Source organism: Strigops habroptila, chromosome 2 (genome assembly GCF_004027225.2).
Source record: "Strigops habroptila isolate Jane chromosome 2, bStrHab1.2.pri, whole genome shotgun sequence".
NCBI classification, from domain to species: Eukaryota; Metazoa; Chordata; class Aves; order Psittaciformes; family Psittacidae; genus Strigops; species Strigops habroptila.
In genome coordinates this window covers 109,239,923-109,260,862 of record NC_044278.2, presented here as the reverse complement: position 1 = coordinate 109,260,862, position 20,940 = coordinate 109,239,923, and the positions used below count along the sequence as shown (strand labels likewise).

General features: G+C 37.2%; 1 protein-coding gene across 1 annotated transcript in view; it reads left to right on the top strand.

Annotated features, from left to right (window-relative positions):
• Positions 1-20,940, top strand: part of YAP1 (Yes1 associated transcriptional regulator) — a 91,466-nt gene that overhangs the window by 48,801 nt on the left and 21,725 nt on the right. The window contains 2 exon segments of the mRNA XM_030476785.1: positions 883-998; positions 8,804-8,917. Of these exon segments, the coding sequence (XP_030332645.1) occupies positions 883-998; positions 8,804-8,917 (230 nt within the window).

Genomic DNA, 20,940 nt, shown 5'->3' with positions numbered 1-20,940 from the left:
TGAATAGGCTGCATTACTTATTCATTAGCAAAACATGCTAATCACGCACTCAAAAGGTGACATAATCACTCACTACACTTTTGTATTTTCATTGAATTGAATACTTTTGTGAATGACAGTGCTGAATGTACTTTCCAGTTTTCTCAAAACACATAAATCTTAGCTCCCAAAGTTGTGTAGTTGGGTTGTGGAGGGGGCTCGCTGTGTTACTTGGCAGTCCAGCTGTCCTCATCTTTTCACATGTGGTTGAGAGGCGGCTACACATCACTTTCATATTACTGCTCTAGTGTGACTGGTTACTTAAATTACCACAGAGAGATTGTTCAGTTGGCAGTGGTGAGGGGAGTAGTCCATCAAATAATCTGAGGTTGTGGTCTATGCACAGAAAGTTTGGGAAGAGTAATGATTACTCACTAGCCAGTTCATTACAACTCTCTAGGCACTTGAGTATGTACTCATCATGCCAAGTTACTGGACTGTGCTTGAGATTCCAGACGTGATTGGCTTGGTTTGAAAAACTCTGTAGTGACAGTTACGAATGACAAGTACCTAATCAATGAGAAAAGGAAAAGAATATTTAGTTCAGGGTTACATCTAGTTATGGTACAGCAGTCTAGATTATGATCCTCATGTTGAGCCTTATCTCACCATCACTCTAGCTCTGATTGCTACACCTGTTTGTTGAGGAAGTGGTGGTGGCCAGAGTAAGGGATTGAGGAATCTGATGTAGGGTGATGCTTGGAAAGAATCCAAACAGTTCTTTCTTGGTTTTGAATGTGGCTGTTGTTGCCATGCTTAACCTTTTGTTGTGAAACTTTCTGTGCTAGCAAGACATTGCTGTGAATGCATGACTGTCCTAACTCTAGCTTTGTTTTGTCTTAGTCACATTGATCAAACAACAACATGGCAAGATCCTAGGAAGGCCATGCTTTCCCAGATGAATGTTACAGCTCCCACCAGTCCTTCTGTGCAGCAGAATATCATGAACTCAGCATCAGGTAAGCAAAATTTGTGTTTCTGAAAAAGATCACACAAATGAAAATACCGCTAGCTATTTTAATTGAGGGGGAGTCCAGATCTCATAACCGTCCTTCTAATTATCCTGGTTTTAAACTTCAAATTTATTGATGCCTGATGCATCAAGCAGGAGGCTGATATGTGAGGTAAGAGAATTTATATATTATGTATGATGTCAGCGGAAAGTATCCTGTAGTTCTTTGGTTTGTGTTTTTATTTTTTCAAATGGTTGATTCAGACATTTTAAAGAAGCAGAATTTTTGTCTAATTGCTTCTGACTGGAAATGCTGTTAAATTGATGAAGTCCAGAATTTTCATTAAATTAGTGTCAATTTATATTAAAGCTGCTTTGCTTCTGCAGTGTCTTCTGCCTCCCCTTGCTCACTTACTAGGCGTGGTATATTCCCATTCATTTACATTTCCTACATTTGTTACGAAAATCGTGTTTATTTCCCCCCCCCCCCGTCTTCCCTAAATGAATAAAGCAAACACCTGGAAAATCTTGTTCTTGATTTTTTGGTTATTCCTGAAGCTGAGGAAGTCTGATGTCTTTTCCTGGAATATAGAATTGGTTTTCGGGTAGTTGGGGCAGGCCGTCACTAGACAGCAGTAAAGAAGTGTGCTTGTTTTTGCTGCAGAATCTGCTGTATGTTTTCAGAGCTCTCTTGTCCTGAGCAAGCAGATAAACTTGGTGCTGTGCTAGTTTGGCTGCTGAGGTCTTCCCTATGCTTAGACACCTTTTGTCTGTCGCTGAGGTTCATGTTTTATTTACTTTCTCACAGTCTGATTGTATTTTGTGTATGTCTGCTGTTCCTGTACTTCACAAAGGTTATTCTCTGGTGCTGCTTTTTGTTGTCCGTTTAGACAGCTTTGTTTCATGCTGCAATTCATATGCTGCAGACAATGCCAAAAGATTAACAGGCGTGACCAAACTGTGCTGCTCATGACTGAGTGTTAGAGGGGAAGCTAATCAAACTTTCTGCCGGCTAGGCCAGGAGGTTGGATTATCCTGAAACAAATGAGAGTCCTGTTCAAGTGCAGGAAGTCATAATTCAGAACAATTAAGGTCTCAGGCTCTGGTGTGAAAATATAATATCTGTGATTATTTTTTCTGGAAATATCCCAGGAAACCTGCAGCAATAGTGCAGGGGCAATGCAGAAGAACAGAGAATAGGACAGAGGAAACAATCCTTTTGGTCTCTCTTGCCTTTGGCTTATCTTATTTGTGCTAAAACTAGATGCTTGCTGTTTGAATATTGACATAAATTCTGTGTTTTAAGATAACTCCTTGAACCTTCTGTTGTAGCCAGAATTAACAAGAAAAAATATTGATAGTGAAGTAGGATTCTTTTTATGTATTTGACAAGAAATGAAGGGTCCTTAGCAAAAAAATAATCTGGTTAGTTGTGAGGGGTAAAAATCTAAAAGAGAATCTAGCAATTGGTACAGGAGGATTATTTTTTTAAAGAAAATCAAGAATTTACATATAATTGACTACTGTAAGTATGTGAGCAAGTGATCCTGCATCGATATTGTTGCTCATCCAGTAAAGAAGAGTTGAAATGTTCAAGTAGGTTGTCTTGTGACTTGAGAAAGCACTTATCTGAATACCAGTTCATTGAATTTATTTTAAATTGAGTATGAACTGACAATATTGTAAAGTTTTTTTTTTTTTCCCCTGGTGCTCTGAATTGGTAAAGTGCATGAAGAAATCGGAACTTCTGTTTATATTAAGTTATGTGTTTATATGGCATTGCCTTTTTTTAAAGCTTACGTCAGCTGAGGTAGCATGACTTGAAACTGGCTCTTTGGATGCACCTGCTTACCCTTAACTTACTCGCATTTAACAAAAATGCAATGTCTGGTTTGAATTAAATAATACTGAACCTGCATTTATTGGTTATGATTCTGTTTCTGGTACCCAATTTGGCAAAACTTCATGTACTAACTTTAAATTATGACTGTGTATTTGTTTTACTAAAGTCTATTTTATCTGGTTCTGTTACTTTTTACTGTTGAGTTCATGGTAACTTACGCTTCCTTGGTGGGCTTGGTGGTAAAGAATCTTTGAGAGAAATGGAAAAATCAAGTAACAGTTAACCAGTTCAGCACATTGGAACTTAAATCTGAGTGCTAATTTAAAAATATAAGATTACTTAATGTTCCAACTTGGATATTCATCCTCAAGAAATGGGAAATAAAGTTGAAACCTTTAAGACAGAGGTTTCCTGCTATGAAATATTGCTGGCAATGAAACATACCCTGGTGCTTTGAGAGCCTTTCATGAAAGATATTGGGAAAAATTCATTAATTGTAGCCCTTAATCAGAAGTTACTGTCCAAGTGTTAGTATATTTATACTATTATTTATATTTATACAGACTGCCATAGCAGCTTGTGAGTTAAGTTGCTCTGGTAAAATGTTGAGAGAAGATTTTTAGGAGCTGTCTTGAAAGCCATTAGAAGCTTTAGCCATTTAGCCAGAATTACAATTCTAGCCATTAGCTAGAATTAAGAACAGGAAAGCAAAATGAAGAGCAAGAGAGAACAGAACCTGGAAAGCTGCTGTCTGCATATTGAATATAAACCTGTTGTCTTTTCTGGATAATTAGGGTAAGTGAAGCTCAGGGAAAACAGGAAGAAAGCAAAACCGGAAGGTGTGGTATGGGTGAAGGCAAGTCAAAAAAGTGTTTAAAATAAAAACAGGGAAGGTGTCATTTAGCATAATGTTGAGATTTTTAGGTTGTTTTTCTTAAGAAATCCCACCTCTTGAGGCAGCTAAGACTGTATGAGAATCCAGGTATCTTGCTGCAAGTTATGTTTCTGTAAGGAAATGAATAGGCATCTGAACCTAGCAAGATTTTGTGAATGAACTATTTTATGAGTGTTAGCATAAATCCTTTACAGGAGGGCATCGGCATGTGAAAAGTGAGGAGATGGGGAGGGTTTCCCCTCTTTTTGTTTCTTTGATTTTTTTTTTTTTTTTTCTGTCAGTCTTGCTGAACTTCGTATTATCAACTAAAATGGTTTAAGCATTATGTAAGCAGAGAAACAAACAGTGCTCTTTCAGATGCCATTTGTTGGTTAATCTTCTGTGTGATTGCATCTTCACATCAGTAATGCAAAGAAAAGAAGCCTATTACTTCTAAGTATGCAACTTATATATAAAATTTAGTCTTGACTGTTAAGATTTTTTGTGTATGTGTTTCTAACAATTTTTTCCCTAAAGGTATTACAGGAGAAACTATGTTCTGTCTTGACTTAAAAAAGAAAAAAAAAAAAAAAGTAATAACAGTATGTTATTCTTCTGAGGAGCCTCTCCTATACATTTCTCACTGAGGTAAAGTTATAAATTTGAAAGTACATCATGTTTCTTGTACAACTAGAGTTGATATAACAGAGATGGGATAGTGATTGTATTTACAGACCTCCATTCTTCAGATGCTTTTACTTCCTGAATCATGCTTGACAGCACTGCTTATTTCAGCCTCATCTTCTGCTTGTGTGTAGACATTAGGTAATGAGCTTTGGAGCATATTACCTGTCTTTGCCCTCTTTTGTCTTCACGCTTACACTGCAGTTCTGGATTTGGCTTCCTGGTGTAGGTTTGTAGACCTAGTGTAATTCCATTGCCTCTTAGGGTAAGACTGTAGTGCCATATTAAAGGTTGGTAAGAAAATGGACACTCATTCATAACTCCTGAGGGGTTTTTTCCCCCTTGGGGGGCAGGAGGGTAGGGAAGAATATGCCAATAACTAAACATGTGCTAGCTCTTCTCTAAGATTCTTGCTCGCTTCAGTTGCTGGTTTCTCCTCTGTGTAACTAGTCATATTACAAATTCTGCTTTGTGTACAGTCAGCACTGCATATGATCTTTTGTGAAATTGGAGTTTCTAAATATCTGCATTACATTAACATTCATTTCTTTCTTTATCTGAAAAAAGTGCCCCCTTTTAATAGTGTCGTTTTGTAAGTTTTACTGATTTGACAGAATGAAAGTCTTCAGGTAAATTTTGTAGACTTTGATACCATTCTAAAAAGTTTTGTAATCACAGTGATAGTGATAGAAGGGTGAAATTTCAGCTTTCACAGAGAAAAATTAGGAAGGTTCTTAGAGATTAGTGTTTGCATTAGATGCAGGTGATTCCTGCTGTTGAATGTAGCTGTTCCAGTTCCTGGGTTGTCCATAAATATTCTTTTAGTATCTAGATACAGGTGCTGTTATATGCATTAGCCTTTTGATAAAATGTTGCTTTATTTACATTTATTTTACAAATAAATATCAGAGACTGCAGGGACTTGCAAGATTTACTTTGTATCCTCTTCCTGTTGCTTTCTGTCTGCCAGCAGTGAGCTCTGCTTTGCGTTCAAGATTCTGTGTTTCATGGCATATGAAAAAGTGAAAACGCACCAAAAATGGACTCATTCACCAGAGACATGCACACAGACTTTTAAAATTACATGTATTTATGTTAAGTTACAGCATTATATATTTTGTTACAGAGGTATGCCTTATCAGTAGTTCTGTATGGATGGCTTACATTTGGAAATTGGCATCTAATTTTTTAATAACCTTGTCTTTAAAAGTACCGTAGTAAACTAAGAGTTCCTTATAAGGGTTGTCTCTCCCTGTGCAAATAATTTCATAGATTTCTAAGCTTATGGTTGTGTTTGTGTGCAACTGACCTATAAGGCACCAAACCAAACTAGTAGGAGACCATGCTACAAGGGTATTGTTGGTGCTAAATACTTACAGATGTTCAAAGGGAGACTGGAAAATACTTGAAAGAGATCCTTTGGCACCTAGTAAGTAGACAGAATCTGGCTCAAGAAATCACTTGGGGTACTTGGAGGCCAAGTGACTATTAGTAGCCACTACACTTTTTGGGTCTGTATGTGTATTCAGTGCTTATTTAAAAGTTTATAGAGTGTGACAGTCACTAAACAAGCTGCATTCAGCAACAAGATCTGTCCATTACCCCAGACTGGGTGCCTGGGCTAAACAGACTTTTGGTTAGACCCAGCATGGATGTTTTTGTAGAATATGAGCTATGGAAATTGTGATGAGAAGGTCTGAAGAGCAGCAATAACTTAAGACACTTAAAAACATAAGCTAATGCTGGGAATTTTGTTCCTATTGAGCCGGGGGCGCGGGGGGGGGGGGGGGGTGTGAAGAAGGTGTGTAATTGCACAGGAATTTTCCTTGATGCTCTGAGTAAATGTGTCTGCTGTTCTTCACCATGGTTTTCCATTTTTCCTCCGTTACTTGCCTCTAATACAGCATTTGTCAGACAGTCAGTTACAAAATCAGACTTGACAGTCTTCTGGTTTCACAACTGCTCACAAAACCAAATAGGAATTATAGAAAACAATAGTAATCAATTTTTGAAATACCATTTCAACATGTAAAGATGACAACAGAAATATGAAGTAGTTTACTGGCCAAGGTAAAAAGCAACATCGCAATTAATGCCAAAAGTTTCTGGAGAGAAGAGTTCTGTCTCTGCAACCATTGATGGCACTTAGCAGGGAAGACTTGCTACTAGGATAGCCAGGTGAGCAGAGAGACCTTTCCTGTCCTGACCACAGCTGTGCATTTTATTTAGGAAGATAACCTTGCCCAGGTTTGTCTCTAGTAAGCTAGTACTCATCAGATCAGTGAATCTCATAAGCAGTATTGTTCTACCAGGTAGGTGGACTGATCAGTTCCTGGCATGCTGCTTCAAAGGCATTTTGTTCTTACTACAAAGGAACATGCTGGACTAGTATATACTTTACTCAGCGTTCAGGAGGACTGACACCCCAAGGCTAGTTTTGTTTCTCCTAGAGCCAGCTGCGGTTTTTTGCTGTGCAGTTCAAAAGAGAATTTCTTGATGAGTTTCATGTCTGAGGGATGTGTGGCTTAGAAGGACTCTGAGAAGACTGGTAGCAAGAAGGTCTGCCCACATGGCTAGCATGTTGGCTTAGCAGTCAAGGAACATTTTTGGTTCTTCATTGGCTTCTACACTTCGATAATGTGGGGCATGTTCCTGTGCTCCTGTGCCCCAGTTTTGTACAACAGCATCTCAGTGGTTAGCTGGCTGGTCTTTGGGTATGGTAACAAAGCACAGGGTTCTTTGCACCTGAGCTTTCAATTCTGAATCAGAATCCTGTTACACTGTGAATATATTAGGATTTATGAATGTTTTGCAGTCTTGTCACCCTTTCTTGCCTGTTCTGTTCACTAGCTTCTGATCAAAGCTGAGGTACTCTTGTTAATTGTATGCAGCATTTAAAGCTCGTGAGTCTTAAGGATGAGAAGGAAATGTCCAATGGTTAGGTCACTGGTTTTCCTCACGTGAAAGATCTAGTGGTGGAGTAGTGAGGTTGCTAGAGAAAGGCATAATTTTCTGAGACAAAATAGAGTTTAAATTAGAAATGTAGTTTCCAGGGGCTCTTCAAAGACCACAATAAAGTTCTTGTCCTGATTACTCCTTGGGATATTACTGGAATGCAATGAATGATTATTTTATTCTTTTTGACATTTCTCTAAGAACATCTTTTGAGATTAAGCAAACAAATCTATCCTCCCCCTTCCCCTACCAGCTTTAGACAATGAAATCTTCAACAGGAGCATGAGTTTAGGACAAAATGGCAGATTGTAGTTTGAACATGGATACAGTAGGTATTCAGGCATTTATCAGATACACATATTTTTGTGTGTATATCTGAATCTGAGGTTGAAATGTGATGGCTTCTTGGAGCAAGTCTTGTTCTAGTTTCTTTTACATTCTTAACATTTGTAGTGGATCTTTTTCTATATCATCTTAGGTTTGTACTTAAATCTAAAGATCTCCCTGTATCCTATTTAGATATTTTTAAAAGTCCATATCTATGTGAGTATAAGAATTGAAAAACATATATTTGTAAAGCACCAGATGAAATGAGATGAACGTAACTTTGAGAATAGTTTTCAGTCTAAGCAATGTATGTAGAGGTACGTGATCATATAGAGATGGGAATGAGTGTCTTATGAATGGTATAGCAACAAAAGGTGGTTTCTTAAAAGCTGCTATTTGGAACTTAAGGGAAACACACCTCAAGATTCTGTGTTCAGACATTTTCTATGGACTCCAGAACACCATCACTTACCTCCCTTTTACCGTTTCCTAAATGTTGGCTTCCCTGTCTGTGCCTTCCTGTGTCTCTTATGTCTGCTGCTGGTGTTCTCTTTGCTTGTTTGCTGCCTGTTTTTCAGGTTTGTGTTCTCTCTTGCTTAAGCCTCTAACACTTTCACAGAAAGTTAACAGTATGAGGTAAAGGGAAGATTAGTTTTGACACTTCTTTTGTTTGTGAAAGACAGAGGAATATTTCAGGGCCTCATCAGTGTTACCTTGCTGCTGCTAGCGGGCCTTAATCATCACATGAACTTTCCCATGAGAGGTAGAATCTCTCTATGCTTGGGGTTTTTTTCTGGTGCTTGTGCTGGTTTCATTCTGGCAGGCTTGACTTATTGCTGGTTTTGTACTATAACACTATAGCAACAGGGAGTGTCAAAAGCATATGAAAGGATGCGAACAAGTTATAAAATTAAACTCCAAATCCTAAATCAAAGTGATAGAAGTGTTTTCTGTACTTTGATTTCCCACCCACCACTTCCTTGCCCTTATCCCAGAAATGTTAGACATGAGCTTGAAGCTCTTCTGTTTCTTGTACTGTTATATATGTAAAATGTTGGAATTTCTTTTAGATCAATTTCAGCTGGAGCAAACAAGAGCCCGCCATCAACTACTTCCTTCTATATTGCAGGCCCACTCCCCGATGGATGGGAACAAGCTATGACCCAGGATGGAGAAATTTACTACATAAACCATAAGAACAAGACCACATCTTGGCTAGACCCAAGGCTTGACCCACGCTTTGGTAAAAGTTCATCTCACTTCAGAATTTCTGATTTGCTTCAGTTCACTCAGCTTTAATATTTCAGGCATATTTTGAAAACTTCATATAGTACGATTTTAATTTGAATTATAGAGACCTTATTTAAATCATTATTTAAAAAATATTAAATGGATTAGCATAATTCCTTTAGGAGTACATGTCACCAAAGTTTCTAATGCTAGGGGTTGGTATTTTGCCATATGATCCATACAGTTTCCAAAATCGGTGGCATTCAGAAATTACCTACCTAGAGACAGTTTCAGCCAAACTCACTCTTTCCTGTAATATTGCAAAACTTTACCATGGAAGAATCTTTTAATTCCCAAACACTTACTTATGTTCCTTTGTGCTGTCTTAAAAGAAGAGGGCATTGTCAAATAATAATTTATGCTGTTTAAATACACTTGAAACACATACCAGCTTATAATTCCAGCTTGTCATAGTGATGATCGTGACAAAACTTTGTTTTAAACAATATGGAAAGAAAGGATAGGTTTGGTTGCTTCTACTTTAATAATCTTCTTGTGGGGTAAAGAGTATGTAATACTGGAAATAGAAATAGTAACTTAAATTAGGGATCACAATGTCTAGATGTAAAAATGTAACAAAATAGAACTGATATTATTTTTTGTTATGTCTTTTGATCTATATGAAGAGCAGAGCTGCAAACATTTCAATAAAACATTGGCACTGATGACTAGGAATAGCAATACATATAATACTCAGAGACTCTAAACCAGTGTCTTAGATGGTACAAGTGATTGTTCTGATGTAATTAAGGTGATATTACAACTTTAGTTTTTGTATAAAGCCATGACTGGTGTGTGTAAGCTTTATTAGCTGTATTCATTTGCCCTTGATTTGTTTTCCCAATAACTTACTATTTTCAACTCCTTTGGATTTTAGTTATTTTTCCAGAGCCATGGAAAAAACGGTAGGGGTGAAAAAAAAAAGAAGAGATCATTGTGGTTTCCAGGCTTTAGTTTTGGACTCAGTGCAACTAAATGAAAACAGTGTGCAGATCACTGAGTAGGTCAGGCTGAGGGGATACAAAGCCTTTGAAGCTTTACAGGGGTTGACCTAACAACAACTGTGGGCCCCTTTTGGGAGAGGCATTAACTCCATGAATGCCATATAAACACAGAGCTGCAAAACTCACAGTTGCTGTTCTGTTTTGTTTTTCTGAAATGGCTGTTAGAAATTTAAGTGTTTTTGTTCTGTAGGCTTGAGTGCTTACTTTAAACATCCGTTTGCTCTTCTGGAGAACACCAGGTTGTCACACTTTGTTTATAAACTGCTCACCAGTTTGCAGACAGGTTGAACCACTGTGCAACCTGAGCCCAAAGGTGGGGCGTGTATTGAAGGTTGTCAGCTTTGGCAAATGTCCGTGCTGGCTTTAACACCAGCCAGAGTTGCAGACCTGTTTGCGTGTTGTAAGGGGAGTGTGTGGATAATATGCAACTTCACAATTGCTTAATATGTGAATAAAGCTGAAAAGGAAGCAGTCATCTTGAAAATCAGTGTTGCCTTTTGCAGTTAAAAGAGGCAGGTCAATTATATTTACTTAAGTAATCTTGCAGGGTATGTATTTTTCTTTTCTTTGTATTACTTTATAGTTTCCAGTGATGAGCTCGAATTAAAAAGGAATGTGGAAAAGGCTTTAATTGGCTGAGATATTGAGTGAGATGAATCTTGTTTCTCAGAACTATTTTGTACTCCTGTAAATACTATGGTTTAACTGTAAGGGCAAAAGCTACTTGTCTTGTGCATGCTGAAACTCCATCAAATGTTAGGGCTGTGCAGTTAAACTGAAAGAAGTTAGTAATGTCCAAAAGACTGCATGAGGGTTTCTTGCTGCATAGCTTCCCTTTTTGGGCCCACTGCATATGTGTATCCCAGACAGGCTTGAGTACATGCCAAGGCTCTTTATTTTGTGGTCGGACTTTTAATCTGTTCCAGACCTTTTCAGTCAAAGAGCTCAAGTGTAACTGAAAGGGGCAGGAAAGGGAAAAAAAAGCATGTGGGCTCTTCTGATCTAGGGTGATGGCAAATAGAGACAAGCTGCTAGCTGCTGTTGAGCTTGAAGGGGTTTTCCTTGAAATCTTAAGTTGTATGTATTGTATTGTGGTTTATGTTTTTATCATTTGAGCCAAGAAAATAAAAAAATTTATTCCTCTTGCTTTCTTACTTGTGACCTCCTTAAGTCACTCCAGTAAAGAAGAAAAAAATCTGTTTGACAGAGCTAGCTTACTGAGCCTTGCATTTATTTATCGTGTGGAGATCCTCAACAAATATGTGCTGTGACCCTAAATAGCATGTGAATGACTCAGAAGTTTACCTTTCTGTGCTTAATATAGGTTGAAAACCCTGTTGGGTTTTTTCCCCCGGGGACCATCATACCATTTTCTTTCTCTGTGTTTTAATATAAGGGCTTAGTTTTCACTATTTTTTTTTTTGACTATTAACACTTTCAGAAGCAATCCTAAGTGAATTCATCTCTGTCATGTTGAAGCTTTTGATTAGTACAGTGATACTAATGTTGATTGAAACAGGAGACATTAATTTCTTCCTTGATAGTGCAACTTTGATGAATCTGAAGAATGATTGAAAACAATAAAGCTGTTGAATGGTATGTGCAAACATACTCTTGTGTTCCAGTACTCAGAAACAGAAGGTTTGAAGAGTTTTTGCCCTTATGCTTCCAAATTCCCACTTTCCAGGGGACAGCCCTTATGTCTTTGTATGTTCCTTATCTAATGGAAGCTTTGCATTCATCTTTATTTTCTCCAGTATGTGTGCATATACCTTTTTTTCCTCTCCTTTTTCTTCTTTCAAGAAAGTAGTGCTGGTAATTTTCCATTAACGTGGCTAGAGAAGAGAGAGGAAGGAGGATCAGTTTGAAGAAATTGTTTTAGGCGGACACACCTACAGACTTACTTGGTAAGGGGAATTTGGGTCTTGCATTTGTGCTTTTAAGCAGGAAATAAAAGGGTACAGTTAATACGGATTCTTTCTTGGAGCAGGCTTTTAAGACTGACACATCAGGTAGGAGTCCCAGTCAGAAGACCCGCTATGGAACAGGCTGGGTCTAAAACCTGGGTGCTTCAAGTTGAAGATAAGGACTTTGTTCTAAGACTCAGCTAACGTCTTTGAAGTGGGCTTGAGGTCTTCAGCTGTACCACTTAAGTGGCAGTGAAGTCTTCTTGTAGCTCAGATATTGATCAGCCTAGTTTGCGTATTTGACCTTAGAACAGTTTTGCATTAGGAGAATTCACAAAAGTTAAGATCTAGAAAAGAACTACGTATGAAAGGAGGGTCTTCTTGTGCAAACACAGTCAATCATAAAAGATGACATGAGATCAAAGGAATGGGGATGGAAGAGGGGGTCCTTAGTCCTGTGTCAGCAGGATTCTTGTCTAGTGGAGCATCTGGTACAAACATGACTGTCCTACCTTCTCAGTGCCTTTGCAGGCTGCATAGTAAGGGACTTCAAATTACTTTTATTCATAGATTTATTTATTTAGAAGGTTATTTCTTTAAGGTAATTGGACTGTCAGATTGAGTTTGTGTTTCGGACTGGTTTGTCTTTGACTACCTTCTGCTATTGTTCGTTGGTCATTCTTCACAGATCTTGCTGATTTTTTTCTTTTTTAAGCCTTCCAGATAAGTTAATAAGTTACCTTGATACTAAAAGAACGTGAGGATAGGAAGCAGGTCAGCTGTGCGTTCTGAGTGGCTAAAGTTGGTGAAGTAGAACATCTGTTTTTTCTATAAAATCAAATTTCCTAGAACCAGTTGAAGTTCGGAATCGTTCAGTTTTATTGGTACGAGTTTCCAAGAATCGGCTTTTGTATCAAATACCATTAATGTGATTTTAAACTGTTATTTGAGTTTGCAGATAATAGGACTTGTTTTTGAAATGCAACTCTAAAGTAATTTGCCTTTTGAAGATACTTGTTACATTCTAAGGTGGGACATGAAGTGGGAAAATACCAGAAACTGGCAGTTTATTTCTGCACGTTCTGTGGGTTAATGTAGGTCTTGTGTTTAAGCCGCAATACTCCATTAGAAAAGTCACACAAGTCTGTCTGCAGGAATTGGAGTAAAACAAGATACTGTTTCAGTTTTCTTGTTATTTTATTCCAGACTTCAGTTTTACCGATTTGTTACTAGTGATCATACCAGCGTTACACACACCCAGTCCTTTTCCTTCTGTTTTTTCAAATGTCAGAGCTGCCATATGGGGAATAAAGCAAATGATGTAACCTCAGATTGAAATCATTGCCACGACTTTATTTTTATCACTCCCACTTAACGATTATGTTAATGTTTTTTTGAAGTTCTTTATGAATTCTGGATAAGGGGGAAGGCAAGGGAAGACAGTGTTCAGTACCATTATGCGAAGGGCCATAGGGGCTCTCTGTACAGTAGCTGCTTGATATACACAAGTATGAAAAGGAATAAAAGTGATGGTAACAACCAGAGTACAGAGAATGCACATCAGAATTTTCTACTTCCTTTTTTTGTAGTGCAAGAAATGAAAAGGGCTTGTTCAGAAATACTGAAGTAAAATGCACCTGTAGATTTCATTGAAACATGTTCTTATCATTTCCATTAATAAAACCCAAAAAATAAATCATGCACCAAATCTGAAATGTGCTTACGATTCAGAGCATCTGCTAATATTTAAGTATTGGAAATTAAATGGAAGTATTCCATACTGTTGCTTTCTTAACCTTTACCTGTCTAGCACTTTAATGTGTGTATCTTCAAATTAGTTTGTAGGAGCCTTGCCAGAGGCAAATGTGTGGACAAGATAGAACTAGAACCCTAGACTGGAAACATTTTTTTCTGGCCCTTGTCTGGTCAAAAAAAAAAAAATCCAAAAAGCCCAGATCTTATGCCTGGTCACAGTGGCATTCCAGGTTCTTTAAGTTCCAGATCTGCTTTCCATTTCTGCACAAAAGCAGAGCATGAGCCAGATTTGGTTTTGATCTGCAAATGCAATGGCATATCCTCATTTACATGCTCTCTAAAAAAAATAGTGGATTTGACTCATCTGAAAGGTATAGTGGTATGAGATTTTTCACTTCCCTGTCTCTGTCTTCCAGAAGAACAATTTCAGGAGGCCGCTTGGGATGGGGAAAAGGTTTCTGTATTTTGGTGTGTGTGTCAGAGAATGTGGTCAGATAGAGCAGCAGCAGTTTTCAGTGAACCAGTGACTTGTGTCAAAATGAGCTGCTTTTAAATCTGCGGAGGTGGATTAAATGTCACTGGTAAGCATCCCTTTGTAATAGGGGATTCTGCCGTTATAGTCGTGACAATAAAAGTTTATTAGATGTTCATCAGAAAATGAAATCTTGTTTCTTCAAAAGCAGGATATATTTAGATATCTCCACTGAATGCAGTTCACTGAAGAAATTGTTAAATCTGTGCACAAGTTTTGTGTAAGGTTGCAGTTACCTACTTTATGTAGAAGATTTATGTACTAATAAAAAGGAAAAAAGAACCCCTCACTTTTTAGGGATTTCTCAGGGCAAATGTAGGTTTATGTAACTTTATACCTGTTTGGGGTTTTGTTTTGTGTTCATAATAATTTAATCCCATTTGAGAAAGGAGATTTCTTGGTAGTGGTGTCTTTATGCCTGTAAAGATAATGCATACCTTCAGTGCTGGGCTAGAACAGCTGTGACCATGAAAGAAAACTGCCCTTTTAATAGGGGGGCATTTTTCCCACGATATCCTTTTAACACTGCAGTTTGCACATCTCTGTTAATGAGCATACTACTACATTAAAAATTGAAGGTGAATCGTTTTGAACACATCATTCATTATCTGTAATCTAAATATATATATACACACACAATAATTATATACTCTATATCTAATCATATATAATCTAAAATTCAAAGAAGCGTCAGCTTTTTTCCTTCTTGAATTCAATCATGTTGAAACACGATTTGTTTCTTACATACAGAAAACAATTTAGCTAGGGTTTTTGACAGCATACTGTTGATTTATTTTTTTTTAATTAGAGTATTTTTTACTGGATTTTATAACTTCTGTTTAATCATTTCTAATGGGTTTATGACATTAAAAAAGAGATGCAGATGTTCATGTGCATATACACAGTGTTTGTTCCACTCGAATTAAAGGAAATCTTCATTAAAAAAAAAAAAAGTTGGGTTTGGGGTGTTTTTTTTCCACGTTATTTTGTAAGCAATTATACAGAAGCTTGTCTTTTGACCTAATTAACACAGGAAGTATTATGTAGTGATTGAGCAGTGAAACTGCAGCTGATACCCTTATGTAGACTCTTTGCTGATTAAACTTTGGTCTAAAATGTGGACTAGCTTTGACATATTTTGCCAGATATTCAGCAGACAGACATGGGACAGTGATGAGTTCAGAGTCCTGCACTTCCTGTAATCTTCAGTGTTTTATACATACAGTTTAAACTTTGATGACATTAGCTGATGTTTCTCCTTGTAATCTGTCCTGTGCGGAGGTGTCTTACATAGTTCTCCTGTAGTAATGTTACACACAGTGTAATACTTACATTGTCAGTTCCATTGTGTATGAAGATCTAAAAATAAAGTCAAACATTTTAAAAATTGTTTAGACTTCCAAAATTAAAATTGATTTATTTTTAAAGAATTGAAAAAAATCTTTTATATGCATGCACTGAGCAGAAGTTTCTTATAGCTATTTATTTATTCTTATAGCTAGATAATTTCTTATAGTTTCTTATAAGCTATAGCTTAATATTATTTATTGAGCTGGAAGTTTCTTATTGCTTATAATATAAATCTCGTTTATATTTGCTTTTTTGGCTGGCCAGAATATTTCAGTTCTTCTGAAACTGGCATACCTTGAGTGAACGTGCTTTTTCAATATTACTGTTGACTTCTGGGGGAGAAAAAGTGAGATCCATGAACAACTGCAACAGCATTTTACTCCAGTTTAGTTTACAGTGTGTTAAGAGTCTGTCTGTGGATGCTATAGAGTCTTAGTGGTCGTCAAACAATCCAACTATTTCACCTCTGCCTTTTAGGATACAGGAAGACTTCTAAAAACAGTGGCAGCTTTACCAAAGAAAACAAAGAACTTTTAAAAGTAATTCATATTATTTTAATCAGCATGTGCTGTAGTGATAGAAGAAAAAAAAGAAAAAAATAATTTGAATACAAGTAATTGATAAATGCAGAGTAACCAATCTGTAGTTCGGACATGCTTCTGTAATAGATGGTATTTTCATTGGATATATCTTGCTTTAACCAGGAGTCCAGCTCAGGAGTGTGTGAATATTTATTTTTACCTGAGACACTAGGATTTGTCTGTACACTTAAGACAGCAAAATGATCTGGAGAAGTAGTATATTTCAGGTTTCTCCCTTACTGTAAACTCCAAGATTCTCAGATTAACTGTAGACTGAAAACAATAGAATATTTTATTGTGCTAATTTTTAGGTTGTTTTGTAACAGCAGCATTATGAAACTGAAACTGGGATTTCCTTAAAGTAGCATAGCAATGCATGATAAAGAGTGCAGTCCAGAAACATGACTTGTATCCTGATTAAACAACAAATTGTTGTGCCAAGTCTCTCTAAAAAATCCACTTGGAACAAGTTTTTATTACTTCCGAGACTCATTCTTTCAAATCCTGCTGGTAATTTTTTTTTCTTCACAGCTCTTTTCAGTTTAATCAAAGAGGATTTTTGCCTTTGTTGCAGTGCTGCAAACTAGCACCATTCAAAAACCTGGCCATAACCAAAAATGATGCACAAAAAAAGCTGTCTAGTTTCCAAATGAAGCTGAAGGGGACAAGTACTCTCTTTCACTTCCCTCAATGAAAACACTGATTCTTCTTATTAAGAACAGTAAGTTATAGTATGCTCAAACCCTGAGCTTTGTTGTTGTTCGAATAAATGATGTCTTTAAATTTGTGGATTAAGATTAGGTTTAGTTTTGAAGGGTGAAATGATAAATACAAAAGAAAACTCATCAAACATTCAGCTGTGTCTGTTAATCATTATGGGTGCTCTACAACAGTCTTTGCATGTAATTCTGCATAAGAGAAAGGTGGTGAGGTGCTGTGCTACTGCAAACTGTCGATGCCATGGGATGTGTGATTTTAATTGGCATAGGATCTTGGGAGAGAATTAGCTTTTTGTGTTTGAGTTGTTAACAATCTGCTGGCCTTTTCTCTCCAACTCTGATGACTGGTAATTGTTTCTCACTCTTGATTTGGTTTTGGTCACCCTCTCCCCCCCACCATTAAGGATGTAGACAGCAGTCTAAACTTGTTTCAGTAACTGTCAAATATTATCTGCTACAGTACAGAATGGGCATTTTGCTGTTGAGTTCGGGCAATAGAACTTTTAATGTGTAACATTTGAAGACCACTAATTCTCTGTTTTCAACAGCATATTGCAGCTATTACAATTGACTGTATTCTGCAGATTGTGAAGCTAAGCCATATTCTAGGACAGCAAGATCTTTTTTTATTGTCTTAAGTTGCCCATGGTTTTTAACTTGTCTGCCCCTCCTCCTCCTCCTCCCTCAAATCCTCCTCTCCCAGAAACAAAGACTTGTTTGTTCCTTCTCTGCCTGTGAGGTCTTTGCAGACTCTGCTGTGTGGGTGCAGAGCCCCTTATTTAAATGTTTTCCATAGCCATGGAAGGTAAGGAACAGTATGCATTAGAAAACTGATAAGTCCTAACTAACAGATAAATGAAGCCCTTTGCCTTTGAATTCAAAGTACTTAAAAAGAGCTGTGCATGTCAGGATCCTCACAAACCCATGAGGTGTAGAAAAATAAAATGCACTTATCTGAGATCATGTTGATAAGCATATTCTTTAGAGTGCAGATTTCTACAGTTGTGTCCTCAGTAAGTAATGGAGAGTTGAGAATTAAAAAAACACGTGAACCACAGAACAACCCAAAACCCAAACAAAAACCCAAACTCTCAGTAATAAAAATTTTAACCCCTCTGTTTTTTCCTGTCACTGGAAATGAAGTGTGTTTTCCCTCTTTTCTTTAAATATTGTGTTGGAAACTATAGAGAATTACATTCTTCTTTCCTGTTTCCCTTGAACATACTTGAGTGATCAGCCAAGATGGCTGAAAATCATTCAGTGTTACTAGTGTTGTTTTTTTCCCTGATTCTTCACTTGGGTATGTTGTTAACTCAGTAAAATTCAGTTAGCAGTATCTTGTTATAATGTCCAAACTTTTAAGTTTAATTTCACAGTTAAAATAGTTCCTTTATATGAAAAACATCTCCCTGGTCTGTTCTGAGGACAGTTTAAAATCTTGTCAATTTGAAGTCTTTTGCAGTTGCATTCTCGAAATAAAATGCTCAGAAAAATCCTTTTAATGGATACCTGAATAAGATCTAGAAACTTTTTAGTTTCTAGAAAATTTTTAGGTTCAGTTTCTGAAGACTTACAAAACTATATAATTAATTTTCCCCAAATATTTATTAATGAATATTAAATATACATTGAAGTCGCAGTATCTTATGATATTCATGGTTTAGATACACTTTTAGTTTAGAAACATTACTTTGAAAATGGACGTTAGAAGACATTTCAGGGATCTAGGATGAGGGAATACAATGAAAAACATCAGTCAAACATGATTTGTTTCTTACAGTTTTAACTGCAAAGTCAGTAGATGAGAAGAATGAGGCAACTGTGATAAGAGAGAACCAGAGTAATACAAGCAGCTGTCAGAAAGATAACAATACATAAAATATTCAGAATTTGGCATGAGAAGGCAATTATTTCTAGAGTAATACTTGTCTGGTACATGCAGGAAAACCAAATTCATAACATGTTGAAGGGATGTTAGTGATACTGCACTTAAGTGTTTAACTAAGGTTAGAACCTGTTAAAATTTTATGAGGTTATCTGTAACATGACTTGGCTGTGAACTGCATGAGGCAGGGACTCCAAAACCATGATTATATAAATTGGAGACTAGGCCATAAAGGCAGCCTTTTTAACTAAAAGAAAATTTACATTCTTCAGCTTTGGGTACTTAATTTTTACAAGCTAGGTAGTTTGCTTTTAGCTTACATGTGCTTCTTTCACGTGCTTGTTATTTTCTAACCTTTGTCCCTCTTTACTTTCCACTGTAATTGACCTTCCATCTTGTTTAATAGCAGGGTTTGAATCCTGGAACTTCTGAAATGTAGCACAGACTTCCACTTGAGTTGCAGAATTAGTTAACAGCAAGAGAAGGCTGTTTTCTGTTGTCCCATACTAACCCCTTCATTGTCTGCATTTAAGGTGAAAAGTTAAGATATGAAAAGCAAAAGGCATGGTCCTTTTTCAAGACTTGATAGGATTCTTGGTAAAAGAGAGAAGGAAGGAGATATTCCTCACTCCAGTGTCCAGCTTGTCAAGCTGCTAGGTGGGCTCATTGTAGCTTCAACTTCAGCCTAATTTGGTAAATGTAGCTATTCCAGTTGCTGTCAATCTTCCAGCAGAGATTGCCCAGTGGAGGGTGAGTGGAGCTTGTAAATTAATAGTTCACTGCTCAGATCCTTGCAGGACAGCTGTTGGTGCTGTTGAAACTTCTGCAGTTCCTGGTGTCTTGGAGTATGTGAACCTTCTGTGTCTGTTCAGCAGAGCAACAACCTGTCCTGTTGCTGGCCTAGGGACCACAGCTCATGTCAAAGCTGGTTGATTGGCTCATCCTGGTCACATCTTCCTGAAGTTCTGTTTTGATGGTGAAGTGGTACTGGATGTCTTTTAAGATCAACTGCTTGATTTTAAGCTTTCATCCACAGCAGCATTGTCTTCCCTCTATTTTTTTTTCCCCGCTGGGACCTCTGACCCTTTGTATTCACTCTGTTCTTTCTACTTGGTACTGAGATTCAGTTTCTATTCCTACTTTACCTGTTCACTTACCTGTAGGAAGTTTTATCATGACCATATGTATGAAGCTGTCTTGCAGGTAACTGCACAAAGGAGTATTTCAAATTGCTTCAAGCTGACACTTCATTTTATTTTGACTTGACTCATGAAAATGTGACCCATCTCTCCATTAGACTGTTGATTCTGTGCTGGACCTATGGAATAGTTGAAAACATAGACTAGAGAGAGATGAGTCTGTAACTGTTTTTTACTTTTGTGTTTTTACCCAGTGAGCATATGGCATTTCATCTTCGTATGTTACCTCTCAATGGAAAGAAGAGCTGTGGGAAGGGGAAAAAGGAGCAAGGCTGAGAAGCAGCAGCCAGTTTTGCTGTTATTTTGAGACAAATATATTTAGGCTTTCGTGGAACAGAAGAAAAACACTATTGTAACTTAAGTTGAACACTCATAAGACAGGGGAGACTGAAAGGCTTTTCAGAGAAAAGATGATACAGATTCTTTATGAAAATTCTCCTTTATTCTGATAGTTAGAAGTGTTAGTGTTCCAGGAATCCTCTATATATGATGAAAACATTGATTCAAACCTACACAACAGATGGCTTTCTTTGCACCAAACCAGCCTGTCATCCTAAAAGAAGCTCACTCCCTTTTTTTCCTAGTTCCCATAAACCATAATCCTCATTCCCAGGAAAAAAAAACCAAAACTGTACCACTCTCCCATCACTGCTTCCACAAATGCATTCTGCAGCATATTTGAATGTTAACAGATACAGGCTGTTCTAGACAACAAGATGGAGAGCTAATTCCAAAACTGAAAGCCCCTGAAAACAGTGCCCTTGTAATACAGTCAGCCTTTCCTACTAGCCCTCTGTTTCACTATGGGAACTCTAGTGCCTCTGCTGACTTTAAACATACTGGTCTTGAGTCGGGGAAAAATCAAGGGCTGTCAAGTAGATGCATCTCAGTCATGCATTATTTTATAAAATAAAATTGTCATATGTCTTGCTGTTCTGGGGGAAGGGAAGATGAGTTCTCATTGTGCATTAGGCATACAAGATGACAATTTTTCTTCTCCACACCCCAGAAAAGATGCATCATGTATTTCTGTGGGGTAAAAGA